Source organism: Brachionichthys hirsutus, chromosome 1 (assembly GCF_040956055.1).
Source record: "Brachionichthys hirsutus isolate HB-005 chromosome 1, CSIRO-AGI_Bhir_v1, whole genome shotgun sequence".
NCBI lineage: Eukaryota > Metazoa > Chordata > Actinopteri > Lophiiformes > Brachionichthyidae > Brachionichthys > Brachionichthys hirsutus.
The window spans coordinates 5,370,398-5,390,909 of NC_090897.1; the positions used below are offsets into that span (position 1 = coordinate 5,370,398).

At 43.1% G+C, this 20,512-nt stretch overlaps 2 protein-coding genes across 2 annotated transcripts; one reads left to right on the forward strand and one right to left on the reverse strand.

Moving 5' to 3' along the window:
• Positions 1-476: 476 nt before the first annotated feature.
• Positions 477-7,466, reverse strand: ppm1g (protein phosphatase, Mg2+/Mn2+ dependent, 1G). The gene is made up of 14 exons (XM_068738831.1): positions 7,335-7,466; positions 6,943-7,079; positions 6,456-6,525; positions 6,209-6,294; positions 5,081-5,210; positions 4,653-4,764; positions 4,144-4,327; positions 3,841-4,014; positions 3,622-3,747; positions 3,334-3,436; positions 2,959-3,090; positions 2,722-2,851; positions 2,494-2,593; positions 477-2,254 (listed from the first exon to the last, which is right to left on the reverse strand). The coding sequence occupies exons 2-14, from the start codon at positions 7,051-7,053 to the stop codon at positions 2,054-2,056; spliced, it is 1,659 nt and encodes a 552-aa protein (XP_068594932.1). The 5' UTR covers positions 7,054-7,079; positions 7,335-7,466; the 3' UTR covers positions 477-2,053.
• Positions 7,467-8,026: 560 nt separating this feature from the next.
• mis12 (MIS12 kinetochore complex component) lies at positions 8,027-9,665 on the forward strand. Its single transcript, XM_068742042.1, has 2 exons — positions 8,027-8,446; positions 9,411-9,665. The coding sequence occupies exons 1-2, from the start codon at positions 8,027-8,029 to the stop codon at positions 9,663-9,665; spliced, it is 675 nt and encodes a 224-aa protein (XP_068598143.1).
• Positions 9,666-20,512: the final 10,847 nt, after the last annotated feature.

The following is a 20,512-nucleotide window of genomic DNA, read 5'->3' on the forward strand; positions in this document are numbered from 1 at the left end:
AGGACATTATAAATATTGACTTTGTAAAAACGCTTTTTGTTATAAAATCTTGGAAAAGAAATAGAAAGTCATTTTAAAAAGTACGAGTTAGAATAATCATGAAATATTTAATTATAACAAAATAATTAGATATTAAATAATAAAACATATGTTTAATATTACCTTATTTTACAATTTAATGACCATATTATATATGTGTCTGTCATTTATCAAAATTGTATTTATTTCAAAATTATATTTTTATTTATTTAATTTTGAATCTTTTGGGCTTCCTGCCTTACGTTGTGGAGACCACCTTCCAATTCAGCAAACAGAAATTCAAACTACGTACAATTTCAAAAACCTCAACTACTGAATAAATTTAATGTTGAGTTTAACGTTTAACATCAAATATATGAACAGAAATTCAAAATAAAAGTTCTGATACTTCAGACGGCAGCCGCTGGTGTCAAAGAATCACACAAAAAACTCATTACTTAATTAAAAAATGTAATTTAATGTACTTACATATTGGTGTCAAGAGTATGCACCAAAAATGTCACATTGACTCACAATTACAAAGAAAAAAAAACCCCAACACTTTCTCATCAATTACAAGTATTGCAAAAAAATTATGTACAGAAAAAAAAAGGACAACACTAGAAACCAACTTACAGTCACGTTGTTTAAATGAGACTTCAGCAAATGAGGATATTCTAATCAGCTGAATCGTCTTGGTGCTTTTAACTTCAAATCGTATTACCACTCAAAAATAACCTTGTGCATTCACTTCGTATTCCAGCTTCATATTTTCAGACAGTGCTCAGAAAAGGATGAACAAAAAAATGCCAGAAAAAAAAAGAGAAACACTCGAGTGGGAATATTTTTACTTAAAACGTGTCTAGAGACAATCTTAAAAGTGTTACAGGAAGAGTTTATGGAGAAGAGGATGGTCGCGTCCCAGAGACTGTCCTAGTCTAGTCGTTACATTTAATAACTACTGTACTACGTTTTAAACCTTTTTTAACCTTTATTCAATCAGATTGAACTAATATCCTACCATAAATGGTTTAAATTCACACACTGGCTTGATGAACATGAAGTTTCTCCGTCAGAGGAAAAGGGGACTCGCTTCAAACGCTCGAGCATCTTCTTTGCATCTGTACAGATTTTGAAAAGTCAAAGCAGGAATGAAAAAAAAAATGCATGCATTGCAGATGTCGGGACCGTTGTGACTAACAAATGGAAACTGGATCAACATTGTACATCCTTCCATTCCTTTGCAGTCAGGCTGTGACTAACAAAGTGGGATAGAAACATCAGAGAGGATCCCAAAACATTCAGTACAACAGGAGATGAGTGCACGCGTTCTCAATGAAAATGCAGCTTAAATGTTCAAAAAGGGAATTACATCCTCTCAGTCGGTCAGTTTTTATACTGTTACCTTTACTAAATGTCACTTTTTCAGCAGAACCCTTCAAGGTTAGTTTATTTGATGACTACAATTATCACTCGGGGATAAATAAAGTTTTTCAAAACTCCGATGACATGGAACTATATCAACAACTTGGGCAAAGCATCGAGCTTTGTGCAGTTTCATGGTGGAGGATTGATGTGCACATTAAATGCAACTAGAATGATAATGCGTGAGTCACACTGAGACGTGGACAGACTGAAGCGAAGTTAGTGTTGCTTAGCAAACATTTCCTACATGAACAGAGTGATGAGAATGCCCGAAACAGTTCTAGAATACAAAAACACACTAGTCTCTTTCATCCTGCGTCTCCCTCCTAGTTACAAATAAAATGAAAACGATGCGCTATCCGGCATAGCAGTAGGTGGCGAGTCTGCCTCCTCTGAACTAAGTGAACGTGTGCGGTCACACAACACAAAAAGACACAAACGACACCGACGGCCTTAGTTCAGCTGATCTCCGAGCATCCATATAGCATTTGTTATTTCTGTTTTAAGGTGAATTGATGTTTTTGCGAGGTCTTAACTTCGAGCAGAATGTGTCTCCGGGGTATTTGGGGCATCCGGGGACGAGCTGCTCTGGGACAGCTTCACTATGCTTTTAGTCACTTTTAGCTTTTTTGCTGTCATTTCTATTTTCCTCCAGCTGTGTCCCCTCTGCCTCTTCCTGGTGCTTTCTCTTCACGGCGCCATCCGAATGGGCGGGGGAAGGGTGTGGCCGGAGGGTGATGATGACGCAGGTCATGTTGTCGCATCCTGTCCCGTCGCCAGAAGTGTCGGGGGCCAAACAGTGGTCCAGCAGCTGCCAGAAGAACACATTTACAATTTGTTTTGATCAGATGGAAATCAAATGCATTTCTTTTCACAATATCAATTATACAATAGGATCTCTTGTGGTGGCAGGTCATTCAGACATTACAGACCATCGGTTTTAATGCGTGAATGCAGCTTCACAGGTTGCAGAAATGGAGAGTTTCACGTATATATATATATATATATATATTCACGGAGACTCTTGGTGTGCGACATGAGCTCGCTGACCTCGTCCACTATGGATGAGAGGGTTCTGATGGTGCCACTTTGGTCCGGTTTGATCCGCTCGCTGACGAAGTCCACCGCCTCCTGACTGCTCAAAACATTCCTGCGTACACAAATGTGAAAATAAAGCTCATCAACAGGTAGGAAATGTTCAAAAACAAAAAAAAACAAACACAAAATTGTGGAACATAATAGAATAAAAGGAACAACCGACGAACCGTCCGCACTCACCAGATGCCATCACAGGCGATGACCATGAAGTCGTGGTCCTCATTAAGTGTCAGGACTTTGACGTCTGGCATTGCGGTGATCATCTGATCCTCTGGAGGAAGAGCCTTGTTCCTCTTATAGAAGTGGTCACCTAATAATCACAGTTCCCGTTAACAGAGAAATCCACCGCGACCGGGATGTAGCCGGTTTGAAACCGTTCTGATACGAGACAAGGATGAAAGCAGCGATCGTTCACACCGACGGCTCTGGAGAGGTTCAGTCCACCATTGACCCGCCCATCCATGGTCACTTTCCCTCCAGCGTTTTTGATGCGAGACAGTTCCACCTCGTCTTCTGGCTTGTGGTCGTACGACATGTCGACAGCTTTACCTACAGCAAATGGTGAAGGGAGAACCCGTGATTCGATTTTCCAAGAACTCTACTGAAGATAACGGATAAACGGACAGACGGATGGAAAAACCAAGAAAAAAATTTACTCCTGCCGGATTAATCACAGCTCTGGACGGAAAATCAATAAAATGTCTAGAAGCTGGGGAGGGAAGTCAAATTTACGATGAAGTAGTTCATAGTTCTGCTTCATTATTTCTCAATGAACGCAGGCCAGAAACCTACCGCGTTCAGACACCACACAGCGAGAGTCTCCAGCGTTGGCTACTATGAGCTGTTTTCCTCGGATCAGAGCCACAACGGCCGTCGTGCCGCTGTCTGAGCCAGGCTGAAAATACATCAGTCAGTGGAAAGGTTCACTCCATTAAAGACAGTCAGAACAGTTAATAATAAAGGCATTCCCTCCATTTATAAAGTACATAAATAATAAGTCCGTATCACACGACTTAGACAGTCTGCCTGTTTCTTTGTCTCTTGTATTAGATTCGTTTCCCTCGGCCTTACTTTACACACCTCCTCCTTGCCATCCATCCCAGGCAGACACATTTCCTCCCCATCCTCATCCTCGGAGTCATCCTCTGCCTCCTCTGTATCCTCTTCCTCTTCACTGCTGTTGCCCTCTTCCTCATCACTGCCATCCTAAACAAAAATGAACCGTTAGAATGATTTTCAGAGTCATTAAATTGTGCAAGCTTCCACAACCATCCCGGGTGATCTATTTGAACGTTTCACCTCTTCGTCACTGCCTTCCTCCTCTTCTCCCTCCTCAGACTCCTCGCTGTCTTCAAAGAACCTGGACTTGGAATCTACCGCAGCCTTGGATGACAGAGAGGAGCAGGAGGGACCTGCATCTCCTTCCACCTTACCTGCTTTGCCTTCTCCTTTGCCGCTTTCGGACGCCCCACCCTCTCCTGCCATCGAGAAGAAACGAGGGAAAGAAGGCGATGATGAAGAACAGAGCTCACAAATATGTGGAAGGTAGCAGTGATGCACCTAAAAGCTGCATCAGACAGAAGATTATGATAAAACAGCGACTCCTGTCTCCGTCTCTGTACCTGAACCGCTGCCTTCACCTCCTGCCCTTCTGCAGGATCTCAGTTTAGAAGTACATTCTGCTGCTCCTCCGTCCTTCACCTCTCCATTTATGCTGTCTTTCTCCTGTTCTCCTCCGCCTCCCAAAGCGTCGGGCTGAGAGCCGGCTGCCTTCTTAGCAGCCACACTGAGAATAAAACGCAAGAAGGACATAAAAGGAGAGTCGGCCACACCCGTCTCACACAACAACCACGTAACACCGAGCATAAAACGTCATCTTCTACAGACCTGTTCAGTTTGAACTGCTTAATAAAAGGGTGCCATATAACGTAAATATCAAATGGGTTAGGGTTCTCACCCTGGTCTACTGGAAGCAATGGCCAGTAGACCAGGACTGCTCAAAGCATCCGCACGTTTCCGTAAAAGAAAAACCCTTAAGAGAATGGTAAAGTCGTAATTCCTTGGACTCTTCATAGCTAAAACACGTCCTTGTATGAAAACCGTTACGCTACCTGATGGCCGCTGCATGCTTAACGGCGTTGCTGTTCTGGCCGTAGCGTACCAGCAGCTCCTCGATGGTCATTGTGGCTTCCTCGTGGAGCAGAGCGGCCTCCTCAGTTTCCACTGAGAGGAGGACAAAAACGTGAAATCACCGTTATTGAAAGTACCGGCAATACATCAATGCCTTTTCATAAAAAGCACAAGAATCAGAATCGATTGTAATTTGCCATCGTCACTGAAAGGAGTCACAAACTAGGAATTTTCCTTGACGCAATCGTGCGACATGGAACGTACAATAATAGATCTCAGTTATGATTCCTGCGTGCTCTTTAAAGGTTATAGGCAGCTTTCGCCTGGTTTATTGCATTATACTAAACATCGTCTCTAACTAATATTGTCGCACTTGCTTTCAAACACTGAATTTCCGAGGCGTACTCACAATCATCCTCCTCTGCCACTTTTTCAGACGGCGGTTCCTCAGTGGGCCGTCCGGCGATTTGGATTAACTCTTTGACGACTTCCTCTGTGGTGATCCTGCTGTCAATAGCCAAGAATGCATCCTCGAGAGCCTGGAAACAACACGCATGTCATTGCATTGTTCTCCCCCCCCCCCCCCCCATTCACCTGGAGGAGCAGCACGACTTCCTGCCACGAACACCTTCCCCAAACCAAAGACGGATAAATCCACCAACTCCAAAATACAAATCAAGGCCCAAACAGTTGTAGTTTTCAAACGTGTCGGCACGCCGCCTGCTGCAGCCCGACATGGTACCAGTGGTGAAGCTGTTAATAGCTCCCCCGCCACCGAGGGCAGGAAGGCCAGCACTGCCCAAAGCACAAGACATTCTTTGACCCACTTCGGCTCCTCCGGTTATCCAGACAGATAAAAGTATGATTTTGTGTAAAAGTATATAAAAATGTTCAATGAATCACACCATGAAGCACAAATAAAATCAAAGTCATATCGACACTCTGTAGCCGGGGTGATGAAATATAATAAGACATTCGATAGTCTACCCACCTGACCTATTCATTGTTTTCTTGGATAGTTTGCACCCTTCTAATTTTATGTCTGGTTCTGAAGACTGTTAAACGGACACTTGGAGACTTTGCATACGGGAGTCAGGATTGTTCTGAGAGAATATCGTCAGAAGGTGTGAAAGTAAAACCTTCTTCATTACGAAACGCTGAACAGATTCCCCCCCGGCCCAGTTAGTAATATAATTTACCATGACGAGTTTATGCTCACTCCAACAACCGGTTTACTAAAAAAAAAAACTCGTTTGGTTCCAGTCTTATCCGACTCTCCACATTTCTCTTGATGCTGCATCCCCTCATTTGTAGATTTGCTGAATCGCAACTGGCGGTGTCGATTCAAAAAGGGTACGCCACCGAATACTGCGTACTGCAGTGTTTTCAGGTGTGAGGATTGATTCTCATTTCTCACAACAAACATGGCTTCGGGCTCTGGCATACTCCATTAATCAAGGGAACTTGTTTCATAGTACAATCTTATGCTCAGTCATGGTAGCCCAGAGATCATGTCGTGACTTCCATAGCCTCTCACCTTTTGCAGTTTGCCATCTTTGTAGGTTTTCTGCTCCTTGATAATGTCAGGAAGATACTTTGAACAGTAAAGTGCAACCTCTTCACCTAAATGGGAACAGCAGGTAACAGTTTTCAGGATCGGTATGCGTACATTTCCTTTATCAGGATTAAGAAGCGATTTTTCTGAAAAGTCACAAAATCCTGCCAAGTCAGCAGTTAAATACTGTAAATGGCACAATCTAGGCAGCAAAAAGAAAGCGTCTTACCTCCATGTCCATCGTACACGGCAAACATGGCCGTCTCCTCATCAAACTCGAGGAGACAATTGTGAGCGTCCTGCGACACAGCAAACGCGAAATACACGTTGGATAAACAACGACGCGCATTTTGACAGTTTAGAATCTGATGCAAACGATGAAATCAAAATGATCTCCGTTTTAAAAACGCAACCTGCAGCTCTCTTCGTTTTGTGGAATAGTTTTTTGTTATTTAATGAGAACTGTCCCACGTCTCGTGTCTCCGTCCTGGTGATAGATCAATACTTGACTGATAAGTACATGATTTGTCAACGTTCCTGATAAACAATTTAACGAAACAGAGACACGTCTATAGACCGAAGCAATGACCTTCACGTGCAAGTACATAAAGTACAAGCTGCAGAGCTCAAACGCATACTCTCGAAAGTAGTGGGAGATCGATTTAAATTCGCTGTGTAGGAAAGAGAGCGGCGACATGCGTGCGTTCCGCCCTCACCTCCATGGAGACACGCCAGCCTTGCATCGCAGAGAAGCCGTAGCTCATGCTGCTGTTGCCGCCATCAGAAGAGGACTTGGTGATGTTGGGCTGTGACAGATAAACCCCCATGGTAGCCGGTTCCAATGGCGTCACACCTGAACAGACGAGCCGAGACACAGCGGCAACGTTTCAGACAAAAACTCGCGCAAAACGCGGCATTTAATAGACAGGAAAAGGCTGTTACCACTTAAGGCTGTTGTTAGCAAGCTAGCGTTAGCAACAGCACGACAACAAAAAGGAAAAAGTAGACGTATCGGCTAGCTAACATCACCATGCTAACAAGCAAACCCGGCTAAACTTTCAGCCACACAAGCTGCTGCGCAGTTCTAAAAATAAACACATTAATCTACCTGTTCCGTTAGCTGATCTTTGAAAGAGGCCCCAAAAAGAGAGATCCGCATACAAAGGACTACACGTGCAGAAGAAAAAGCCGCTATCAACAGAGAAGGAGGAGAAGAAGAAGAAGAAGAAGAAGAAGCTGAAGCTGGTGAGGAGGAAGTCAGCGTGCGCGCGCATGTCCCTTACGTTTGGACAGGGAGGGGTGTGTGACGTCATACCTCACGTAGTCGGATTTTATTTTATTTTTTGCCTGTAAAATTTCGATATAATAAATCGTAGGTCTATTATTTTCAGATATAAGTAATTAATATAATATATGAGTAATTTCTCCATTAGCAAGAGTTTAGCTAACCACAGACTTTCGAGGAAACCAGCGTAAAGAAGCTAATATGAGAGAAATATGATCTTATACTAGGTCTGGTCATTACGTATAACAGTGATAGATAGTGTGTGATTCAAAAAATAATAATAATGCTTTTGGATTCCGTAACAAAAGCAGTTTTTTTATTATTGTATTACACAGTAACTATTATTAATCATTTACTTAGTAACTTAAACTGTACACGATTACTTCTTCTTCCTACCGCGAAGACTCGCAGTTACAAGCCACCACCACTTGATGGCGGTAACGCGCCGTTATCGTTGTTTACCGACAGCCAATCCAGTCACAAGAAGAAAAGACGTCAGGCGGTTTCAAACAAACATGGCGCGGGAAACCCAGGGCTCCGCGGCTGCTCTCCGCGGAGAAGTCAGCGACGAGACGGACAGTTTTTCTCCTTCTTCCTTAAAGCTGTACGAGAGCCAGTTTTTTGGCTTCACCCCGCAGACGTGCATGTTGCGGGTCTACAGCGCCTTCCAGGACTGCCTGCGTGATGTCTTAAGCGTCGTGGAGAAGGTGTGCGTGAGGCAGCTCGGCGGGAGCGAGCGTGACGGCGCCGAGGAGCCGCTCCGGGCCGCGGCCAGAGGCTGCAGCCGGAAGCTGCAGCGGTTCATCGAGGACCGGTTCAAGCAGCTGTCGGCGCGGATGGAGGCGCTGCTGGTGACCCGCTGCCTCTCCGTGCCGCCCAACGTGCTGCTGCCCGAGGACGCGCCACACGCGGGCGGCAGCGGCAGCGACGTGCAGGTGGGCGGAGGACGTGTTGTTATTGTTGTTGGGTCGTTCCTTAAAATAACTCTTAATATCTTACTTAAAATAAATCACATGTTTATAATGAAAGGCTTTTATTATAGATTGAGGTCTTCTTCATAACGTTAACATAAAATAATGCTTGTCATACCGGTAAATGTTTGAAATAAAATTTTAATGACCTTTTTTAGGCACATAAATGCCATTTTATGATGTCCCCAAAGCAAATTTACAGTTTCAATGAGAAACATTTGCAATATAATTATAAATAAGAACAAATATGTCTTCATTATTGTGTAGTTCAAGTTAAAAGCTGTTTAATTATAAATATATATAAATGGATATATTAATGTTATTTATTATTTTTATTGAATTTATTGAGTGTCCCCGAAATTGCGTTCCACCCTGTTAGTTTTTGGTTTTTAGCCTTCCGAACGAAAGAAAACGACAATTCCCATGAACTAACATTCAGGAAGTGTAATCTCTCTTTAGGAGGGAAATACAAGCAGCAAAGTGAGGTGAGCATCAACGATCTGTTGCCTTTTTTTTTTTGCCAGTTTTATGTTGTTAATCTGTATGTCCTATTCTTGCATTTCCACCCTGTTAGTCTAAATTATGAAGAAAGTAAACCACAAACCAAAACATGTTTGGTCTATAGACTAAAGTACTGTTTAAGTCTGGAGAGACAGATAGATGAGGTTGCTCTTTCGTAGAGCAATGGCTAATTTAGTTAAAAGAATTCCACCAGGTACATAAACGCTCACAGTTCATTTCTCATAAAGCACCCGTACTAATTATACCAATACAAGTACCTGAAGGTTCAATATGTCGTTTAACTGATACAATGTTAAAAACGCAAAGGTTAGCGTACTGGAAAGTCACCAAAAGCCAGGAGTGACCCTGTTATTGAAAACATTTAAACTAAACAGTGTTTCTGTTCTGGTCCTTTTGCCTCCTCCAGGAGGTGCTGAGGCTGGAGTCCTCCCTTTCTGACCTCCAGAGCGCGCACGAAGCGGAGGTCTGTGCCAGGCAGGCCCTGCTGGCCGAGCTGCAGGAGCAAAAGGAGGTGCAGAAGCAGCTGGATGGGATCCTGAACTGGGTCGTCCAGCTGCAGACGGCCTGGGCGAGGGAAGGTGGGAGCCTCCAGCTGGTGATGGAGTCTGTACAGAAGCTGCAGGAGGCAATCAGGGAGGTCTGCGACAAGACGCCTCGCTGAAGGGAACTCGTTGTTGAAGGATTTCATAGAGACGTCGTGCAGAAAGGAGGTGCAGAAGATGTCGGCAGCATCAAGGCGGAGAAGCAGTCACTGCATGTTCAGCAGTTTGTTGTTGTTCCGTTGTTTGTCGATAATAAATCACCAATTAGATAATTCTACAAGGTATGTAAATATTGGAAAAACTACATGCAATATTGTAACCCCTGGATGTGAATATCTACATAAATTAAACTTAAGATCATTGTTATGATGCAATGTATCAATTCACATCAGTCAAGTTTACCTTTCCTAAAAATAAAACAAGTTGGAGGGAAATATAAATTTCCTTTTCAACAAATGTTTTTTTCATTCAGGTGGTTCCTGTCAAAAACGTCACTTCTAAACTCAACGCGTCTCATTTCTCTAACTTGAATGGGCGGGGCTGTATCCTGCCGTTCATGTCGTCATGGTGGTCGCCAGCAGAGGGCAGTATTTCACTCGGAAGCGTGAGCTTGTTTACATGATTCATGCGCGCTGACTCGATGGTGTTTGGTAGTTTTAGTATAGATTATAGCACTGGTGAATCATTGTATGATACCTTATTTAGCCCACAGTCACTTAAAACAAAGTTTTCCCCCTGGGGGTGTCTTGGTTCATGTCCAGTCAGTGTCAGGTGGGACAGGTGTGAGTAAGGGCAGTGTGTTGTTTCCAACAGCAGGGGGCAGTGTCTGCTCTTAAATCGTTCACTGTAAAATAGAATTCATACCTGCAGGCAGAACAAATATATCAAGTAAAGTGATGGATAGAAGTTTTTTTGACTATCTGTATATTATTGTTGCTAATAATTTTTATTGCTATGTGTATATTCTGAAATAAAAAGTACATGAATTTGAATATGATATTCTCAGTTCAAATAATTAAAAAAGTGACAGTCTTACTTTTCATTTGTATCCGCTAATGACAGAAGCAATGGTGTGATTCTTGCTGCTACATGGATTGGATTGGATGCCCCCCCCCCCCCCCCCCACCCTTTAATCAATTTAACCAATTGTCTTGTGCAGTGTGTTACTTAGATTACCTTACCAATTTAAAATGGCGTCTTTCAAATCTATTTGTATTTACAGTATTTTGATAGAGACACTCAACGGTAACGACACCAGAATGACTTGTGAGTTAATAATGCGACATCTCCACACGGAATAATAAAGAGAGGCGACCTTTCACCTTTAATTGTTGAAATGTAATTTAATTTATCTGTCCAGACTCAGAGGGGAAGTGAAAACAGACTTTTTTTTCTTTCTCTTATCAATAAAAACTTTAAATCATTCACAGATAATCAGAAATTGAATTATATTCATCATTGTAATTATAAAACATAATGTGAGGTTGTCAGTTGAGCTGTGATTCTTATCTGACTCGCTCATCAATTGCAAGTGAAAGGACACAAAAGCTCCAAACTCCACAGTCGGTGTTTGTTTCCAGCATTTGTGCTCTCTTGGACGAGAGCGACTACAACGTGTGTGTGTTTCCTGCCTGTGGTGACAGAAATGATCGGCCCAGATGGAGAGCTGTGAGTTTGTTCCAGTTTCTAATTCCCGGGCATAAAGATCTTAAAGTCTGTTCCGGCATTTTGCTTAGGGCAAATGTTTTGTTTGTTTAACAATAAAAATGACAAAAATGGTTCAGATTAAGGGATCAGGGATCGACTGTTGCTCAAAAACAAAATTTAAGTCAGTGTCTCCTTAAGTTTTAAAATGTGTTTTTTGGGAGAACAAGGCGTTACTCGTCTGTTATTGTTTCTATGATAGAGATGCATCTCCCAAATACTCTGAATATATAATTTTGGTAACCTGCACTTATCTCTGGGAGAGAGTGACAAAACACAGCTGTCCTTTTTTTTACTTCTGCTTCCGTGTGAAGGAACAATAAATTCTTAGCTCTACCCCCTACTGTGTGTCAGTTATACCTCTAAAGCCTGTAAAAGATGTCAAACGAGGACCCCGGCTGGATGCAGCAGCTGCTGCTGCGCACGCTGCGTATACCTGGATCCTGTGTCTGAGAGGAAGTACAGGAAAAACAAAAGGATGTATCTGATGTGTAAGTGTAACCACAGAAGTGTCGGCCGGTGCGTTTAAAGTCTTTGTGTTGAAGGGGAGAGGAATCAAAAGACGCTTGTCTTCATTTGACACCGGGTTTCCAAGTGTTCACACCGCTGTCCGAAACCTCTTTGGCCCCCCCGAGCCTCATCGCGGAGGCTGCGTTCACGTGAAAGCCACGTCCATCGGCAGAAAAGAACTGCAAATAGCCGGAGTCCTTTTGAGTCCTTTACGTCATCGTCGTCCAACAGCTAAGTGCCCATTTGTTTATTAAAGGACTGAAGTGTTGATCAGTATATACGCCAACGCGTCAGTGTGTGTGTGTGTGTGTGTGTGTGTGTGTGTGTGTGTGTGTACCTGTTGGAATCTGTAACTGTGTTGTGTGAGTGTGTGTGTGAGAGAGTGAGTGAAGACAGCATATGGACAGTGCCCTCCCTTCCTGTTGGGAGGGGAGCGACGAGGCTCCCTGTGAACCGCAGCTTGACTTCTGACCTCTTAGGATCACACACACACACACACACACACAAAGAGAGGGAGAGACACGTAAAGACGGATACCTATGGATAGGCAGCCATACATTCACACCAGCCAGCTGTCCTGCACGGAGGTGGAAAGGAGAGCGAGGAGGTGAGCGGATGGCTTCATCAGGCGCTGGGAGGGAGTCTGGAATTCACTTAGACCTTTTTTTAAACCCATGTGTCACCCAGCAGGGAAAAACAACACAAAGCACGCCGACCCCCGACTCAAAACCTGCCTTCTAAATGGAGATCCGAGTGACGTCACTCCCCCCCCCCCCTCGTATCAAACAGCTGCAGGAGATCACCAGAGTGCTGGCTGTTAGCGAAGCGAACATCTAAGATCGGACACCAAAGTAGTTCCTCGTTTATTCCTCTATTCTGAAATGCCTTGAGTCACACACTGGTATCATCTCTATCATCTCTGTCTTCTTGTCTCCGCCCCTTCAGAGGAGCAGAGCCAGACTGTCATGTGTTTAGAGACGGAGTGGCATTCAGGAACGAGGCCAGCGAAGCCATGATGGTGACAAAACGGAGGCAGCGTGGCAAAGCTGGAACGTGCGTGTGCGTGTGTGTGTGTGTGTGTGTGTGTTGGTTAGCGTCTGTGGAACTTGAGTTTGCAGAGGTCAGAGCAGGAGAAACAAACCACACACTCACATTGGACCTTTCTTCTCACACTCTCTCTGGAGTTTCTGACGGGGCGGAGCTAACCCGGACGTAGACGTCACTAGAAAGGCTCACGTTGTAGCTCGGGGATGATTCTGGACCACGGGTTCAGCAGCGTGTGGTAAAATCTGGTGAAACGCATCTCCTCTCTTCCTTGAGACGCATAACCTTTATTCGTTTTTTAAATGTACACTTTAACAGTAGAAGAAACGCTGGTCAACACTTTCTAACCAATTAAATTGTTTGTTTTTATAGGACAGGCTTAGAATCTGTCCCTCACACCGCTAACACGCTACGCTGTGCCGTCTTTAGCCTCAGTAACTCTGTTTCTCTCTCCCTCGCCTCCCTTCCACGTCTAGCAGACGGAGGGCGGATGCTTCCCCTCCCCACAAAGTCACTTCCTGTCTCTTGGAATCCTTTTCCTGTTCACAGCTAATACAACGGCACCACGAGTATTCCTTAGGAGCCCCTCTATCTCTCTCTCACTCACACACACACATAACACACACGCACACACACACACACTCACACACAGAAAGGTGTTGGTTGATCGAGTGACTTTGTGTGTGATTTGTTATCCTTTGACTCGTCTGTCGGGAGCCGCATCCTCTCCCGTGTTTTAAACCTGTCTTCTTGTCCCATCGTTCATACGGCTCCTTTTGTTTGTCTGAAAAATAATATAGGTTCTTGGCAGGAAACAGGCATGGCTTCCCGTGGTGTTAACATGCACTAACACACACACACACACACACACACACACACATAACACACACACACTCACTTCCTTCCATCGTGCTCCTTATTATCTCTCCAGCTCGCTCCCACGTCTCTCTGCTACTCTTTGGTGTTCTTATTCTTTCAGGTGCCCTTCCCTTCTTCGCTCCTCTCCTGCAATCAGACACTCACATGATCTATATTTTCAAATTTCAGTGCTACATGTCTGAGAGTTGTTCGTTGGTCTCATGCAGGGACAGACAGGAAATTCATGTTGAAAATTACAATCTATTTGAAGATTCATGTACCTCCAGATTAGTTTTCCCCCTGCTACAGCGCTCTCTCTCTCTCTCTCTCTCTCTCTCTCTCTCTCTGATCACACATACAGTTGAACCAACTCCAGCCAACATGAAGAACATAGCAGTATCAGTTGTGAAGGAAACGCACCCTACAGGAGGGTCTGTTTGGTCTTCTGTTGGCTCATTGTCGGTCCAGCCTCCTCTCTCCCATCTGCTACTGCTCATTAGCATGGAAACAGGCCTAGGCGCGTTTTCACACATACACACACTGGCCATTAATCAAGAAGTCAGACCAGGGTCCATTCCCACACATACACACAGCACTGATGAACACAAAGACCGTGCAGACACAGAGTCTGATCACAGAAACGTCCCAGAGCTCACTGGCATAGATCTCCAGCAGCATCTCAGCGGATCAGACACTGCTAACCAGATTTCTGTCTATGAAATCTGGTAATGTCACAATTTGATTTTACTTGAAGTAGCAGCTAGTCCCTCGTGGCACAAGAGGAGCTGTTTCTTTGTGGGATGAATTAACAAGTACTACTGTGTGTATTTCTTATCTAATTCGTCTGGACGCCATGAATGGCCACATGGAAGAGAACAGTCTATTCCCATGAATTGACTATCTTGTGTAAAAGTGAGTGTAAATTCAGGCCACTAAACTATGTTGTGGGCAGTGAAGACGTCAAATCGCCTCTACATTTGGAAGCCATCTGTGAATTTGACGTGAAAATTACACGAGGGAGATAGAAAAGCAGGGAGAAATGTCTAAACAAAACCAATGAGCAAAAAAACTGCAATGAAATATTAATAAAAAAGAATGCCTTTTATTTAAAGAACGCTTTCCATGCATTATATACTTGATGAAAACACTAGAAAAGGATAAGAACATCATACTTTAAAATGCAAACTGAACGTGCTAAAAGATTTCTACAGATTACAAACAACACTTAAAGTGTGATTTACATAAATGTGGAGGAGGTAGGGTAGTCAAAATGCACAAATAAAAAAATGTAGATGTAGTAAAATCAGTGCAAAATGTTGCTAACTCATTTAAAAGCCTCAAAATCTTTGTGATCTTTGAGGAAATGTGTGACATTCTTAATGAAAAGCAGCACAGACGATCGGTTCAGAACTTCAGATCCTAAACACTGTATTAGGAACAACATATAGTCATGAAGAAACTGTAAAACGACTTGGATCAATCGTTCTGTGGTGTAAAAAAAAAGTGCTAAAGAGTTTCCTTGGTTGTCATGTTAACAGTGAGTTTCAGTTCACAATAACTCTTCTTACGTGTGCCGTATTCAAGCTTGCTCAGCTGTTTGCTATTAAAAAAAACCCCAATAAATGCTTCCAAGGCCGCGCGGTGGCGCAGTGATTGCTGTTGCCTCACAGCAAGAAGGTCACGGGTTACATTTACATTTTTGGTACTTTGAACAGAAATATTGGATGTATTTCATTGTCTATTGCTACTAATTTCTTTTTTTTTTTTACTAGTTACGTTTTTTTTGTCTTGCGTTATGAAACAAAATGAATAAACATAAATCTAAACCAAACACATGTTCCCTCAATTTGATGTTTGATGATGAAATATTTTTCAAAGTCTGCCATAAGGTGATGAGCAACTTCACCTGAAGTCACTGCGGAGGCCACAGAATAGCTGGTCAATGCTGCAATGCTCCGTTACACCCATCCTTACAGACATCTGCTGCATCTCCACCCCCCCATCCCTGTGTCCTCAGTGGCAACATCTGCTTCCTCTGCTGCTCTTTCCCATCATGTGGTGGGCGTGCCCCCCAGCTTCTTTGTTCTAGCCAATCATTGTACTGGTCAATCTGTTCCCACGATGCATCAGCCAGCGCTGACCACAAGGCACTAATGGAACTGGCGTCTCTAAAGGAATGACTGTCTTTACAACTGCCGTAACTACCAGGTAAAAATGACAACAAACAAAAGCAATGAGCCGAAATCCATTCACAGAGAGATTAGTTATATTCTGTCGGTGCCGCCCCCCCCCCCCCCCAACTACCGCCCGGATGATGTTTTTAATATAGAGTATAAGACCATTAATTTGAGGAAAAAGAGGAATTTAATAGAGTCATGTTGTGCAAATATTAACAGAGACAATCAGAAGGAGGAAGAAAGGCGGAGAAAAGAGCAAGTGAAAAAGAGAAATGGAGCTCTGGGAAAAGATCAGAGCCGGGTCCCAGGGGACCTGCGACAGATGAACTGGCTGAATAAGCTGTCTGTCATTGTGTGACTCGGGCTGCTGTGGTCACTTTGTTTGTTCAAACTCAACAATGGAGGGTGGCTGAGAGAGAAATATCTGTTTTCCCACAAGATCTAACCCAAAATAATCACCTGTCAGTGTTGCTACATGCGAGAGGATTTGTCCTGGTGACGAATTGAAATGCTAATCGACAGATCGGAGGGACGTCTGACGTCAACGAGTCACCATTAAGATTCCGTTTCTTCTGTTGTGACGGAAGCTGCAGATGAGAGGACCAGAGAAGTTTTGAAGTATACGTTGTACTTTTTGTTGTTGTTGTAGAAAAGTCCTCAATACATAAGTTGGGCATTTAATTGAAACGTGTCATCGAAATCGGGGAAGTGAAAAATATAAAGCTATTATGCACAAATCCATCTGCAAGTACCAACAAAACTGAACCTGCCAAAACCTTCATCCAGTCCCCAATAGTAGTCGAGTTAGGGTTGCTGCACACAAAACAAACCTTTCCAAACTAACTCAGGTTTGGTGGAGCAAAACGTTCAGTGAGCTGCGCTACTTTCTTCACAGCTGCACCTGCATGCATCGATGCATATCTATTTATGGTAATGGAGAAAGACTGAGATAAGAGGGTGCCTTAGTTCTCTGTAAAGTGCTGTTCAGTGTGTGTGTGTGTGTGTGTGTGCGAGAGACAGGTGACCAGTGTGTGGACAAAAGAAGGGTCAACGGTCGAGTGTGAGCTCTTTCTCTCTCTCTCACACACACACACACACACAGTCTCCCTCTCTCTCTCTCACACACACACACCCCCAAAAACGAACAGACATCGACATGCGTGTTTACATGCATAAACTACATAAACATGTGCTGATACACACATACTAATACAACCACGGAGATTTGTCAGCATATGAAAGGACAGATTAACACGATTATGGCAGAAACACACTTAAACAGGCTGTTTAAATGTGAATTAGCTACGGCCCTGCCTACTCCCTGTCAGAATAAAAGATGTGCGTGAGATAGTGTGTGCAACGAGAGAAAGAAAGCAAGACCAAAAAAAGGCAGTATATTATACTCAACTCAAACGGGATATGCTATTAAATCCAACGTATCTTTTAAATCAATTTCAAAATGTACTGCCTTTGATTAAAATAAGTTATCATCACTCAAAAGTAATTATAAGAGAAAGAGAAATGATATGCACTTTATTTTTCAGAGGCGCCCTGTTTCCATGTGCAGACACATGCCACCACTTTGCTCTGAAGGGAGCAAATGTTTATGGAATATCACACATCATATCTCCATTTCATCCAGATCCAATCCAGAATGAGGTCAGGAAAAAAATATACAATTTTTAACTCCATTTACGGATTCAAAAATCAGTTAAAAATACACAGAAACTCTGATTCACTTTTACTTTTCACGGTTGGTGTATAAAGATACAAATAACAATTTATATCCATTTAGTGAGGAAGATTGGTCTAAATTACGAGGGGAATGGGAATTAAATCTCATTATATAATCTACATATATATATATATATATATAGTATATATATACTGTATTCTACCATAAACAAACATTCAGTGTCCCCTTTATGGGTGTAAAAAGTGTTCTTTATGTGCAGCAGAGCAGCATGTGGCAGCCAGTGATCCGGGCTTAGTCTGGCCATTGACACCAGAGAGATGCCGAATGGTAGGATGTGAGTGTGTGTGACTGTTCGGAGCCGGAGGACAGCCTGACAACAAAGGCCCAGCTTTATGCCTGTCTCCTGTGATTTTCCAACTCAGCGAAAAGCAATTGTGACACTTAAGTTAAAAAGCTTAGCACGGTATGTGCTAACAACTGCCTGCCGCATGTGTAATACAAGCAAATACTTTTGGAGGGTTCATAGGCACAGTCTCTTGGACAGCAACTGTCGCCATGTCTGCAACTACTGGGCAGGTCGGGCTCCACTACACTGGTCTGCAAAGACAGCTGTGGTCCAGCAGAGCGCCGGCCTGGAATCTGTGACAACAGAGGAATATATGAAGGAATACATTTTGGGTAGACTTTCTTTTTGTTTCTGAATTGTGATGTGATTCTCAGCGTTGTGTTTGTGTGGGTTACTGTGTGTGTGTGTGTGTGAGAGAGAGAGAGTACAACATGTCAACACTTGATAGAGTTTGTCCTCTGAAAGTGGAGTAAATGTCTCCTCATCTGGCGCCCCATTTGATCATCTTGTGTCTGTTTCTACTCGATGTCGAACCGGCTAAGTTTCTTTGAGGGTGACGTCCACACTCCCAGTGGTTGCCAAATGGCATGCACACACTCACACACAGACACACACACACACACACACACTCGCTTAGAGTACCAGCACTAAATTCAGACGTGGTTTCTCGCTCAGGCTATAAATATCCCTCTGCTTAAAACAAGCTCATACACACAAACCCTGATCCAGAGCCACAAAAAAAAGAAAAATCATAAACAAATATACATCAACAGCCGTGCACATATGAACACACACCACACACAAAAAGATGGCTCTGGCCTCAGAGGAGGCTAGCTAAGTGGTCTATGATTATGGGGTGTGTCTTTGTCTCATTTAGTGGTTCCACAAGGAGACAGTCTTCTGCTGCGTCAGACGAACACACACACACACACACACACACACACACGAATAACAACATACTCAATTTATAACTTCAAGACAACTTATCCCTCATCTTGAATTTGTTAGAACGCATTCAACACATTTGGTTTTCGGATTGATGTGAAGCTCAGAATACAACCTCAATCATTTATTGCAGAAATTAAACAACGATGGCAAAACGTTGTTCACGTGTCAGGATAACCATATTAATATCCTGAGTCGAACCGCATCAAATAAAAATCAGTCGACAGTAACCGCGTTATATTTCATTCTTCTTTTATTTTGGAAAAATAGTGTGCCGTTTTGCAGCAATAAAAATGACAGGCTCTGTACATACGACTTCTCTCTTAAATACAACACAGTCACAGGGGTCTCAAGTGCCTAACACATACATGCACACACACGTACATTATCTGCCAAACAAAAACAATCCAACTTAAATTATTACAAGTTTAATAAAAGGAATCGCAACATAATGAAACACAAATAATCACATAATTAAATTAAAAGGAATACAGATTTCTTTAGATAGAAAATAATAATAATAATAATAATAATAAGAAAGATCCTAACCAACCCCAGGCAGGATGATGTTGTCCTTCAGTTGGCTAATAGTGGAAGACTGGGAGTGAATGCAGTCGGAGCAGGCAGTGCATACATTTGTCACCACACACTGGGATCACCTCCTCTGCACACACACACACACACACACATACACACACCTCCATAGTGCAATGAGGTCTTGGCAGTTAAGACTAGACATTCTAGAGACACATCAGCATCTTTCAAAGGTTGAGATCACTGCAGACGTTCTCAGGGAATTTCATCAACAAATTGTGGTTTAATTGGTTTAATTATAATTTTAAGAAGAAATCCAGGAAAGCAATATGTGAATGCTTTCCTGTACGTACCTAATATGATCTCTGATTGGTTTCGGTATCTCTTCCTATGTTTGTTTGCGTGTGTTGATTGTGGAGTTTCCTCCGTTGCCCCGGCCAGAACGTCGCCCTTCGTATCACATGGGACCAGTATGGCCCAACAGGATCCATGTTGGATAAATCTGCAGTCACTCCTGGAGTCTCCAGTTCACTATTTACGCTGAGTACCTGCTCAGCCAACATTTATTCTGTCGGTGCTGCAGAGGTAAAGATGCATCAGCTAATGCTAATCTTTGTTTTGGTTTTGTTTGTTTTGTCAGGAAGGCTTAAATTGTTGTTGTTGTTGTTTTTTATGAATTCTTAACAGACAACAAGAGCAGCTGCTGCATAGAAATGAAGCACAGGAATCCGTGCTGTAGCCAATACCTCATCTTTAACTGTGGAGCACTGCACAGAACACGAACCGTCCAATAACCGTGACAGCTTTTACTCTACGTTGTAAAACCACAGCATCTAACAGTACACCAATGGTACTAAAACGTTCATTCAATCAGTACTCTATGGTACTACAATATTATTGGTCGACATCCAAATCAATACTCCATTAGGAGTGAAGAGTTCATCCCGGTACAAGCAGTAAATCTTCCATTACTGTAACAAATGTCAGACAAGCTCTTCATCAGCTCTCCAGCAAATACCGCTTATCCACGTGAGCGCTGCTGCGGCGGCGCTGTACAACGTTTCTGCGAGCGCTAGCGCTGTCTTCTGGAGCTTCTTCCATAGCGCTGAGTCGGCATCAGGCCCACATCCATTGAAGGTCAAATATGCCCGA

Excerpts from the sequence above, each read along its gene's own strand:
- ppm1g (XM_068738831.1), bottom strand. The coding sequence starts at position 7,053 with ATGGGGGTTTATCTGTCACAGCCCAACATCACCAAGTCCTCTTCTGAT. Across the intron at positions 5,211-6,208 it reads AAGATGGCAAACTGCAAAAG|GCTCTCGAGGATGCATTCTT; the intron begins GTGAGAGGCTAT and ends TGTTGTTTCCAG. Across the intron at positions 2,852-2,958 it reads GAACCTCTCCAGAGCCGTCG|GTGACCACTTCTATAAGAGG; the intron begins GTGTGAACGATC and ends TGTGATTATTAG.
- mis12 (XM_068742042.1), top strand. The coding sequence starts at position 8,027 with ATGGCGCGGGAAACCCAGGGCTCCGCGGCTGCTCTCCGCGGAGAAGTC. Across the intron at positions 8,447-9,410 it reads GCAGCGGCAGCGACGTGCAG|GAGGTGCTGAGGCTGGAGTC; the intron begins GTGGGCGGAGGA and ends TGCCTCCTCCAG.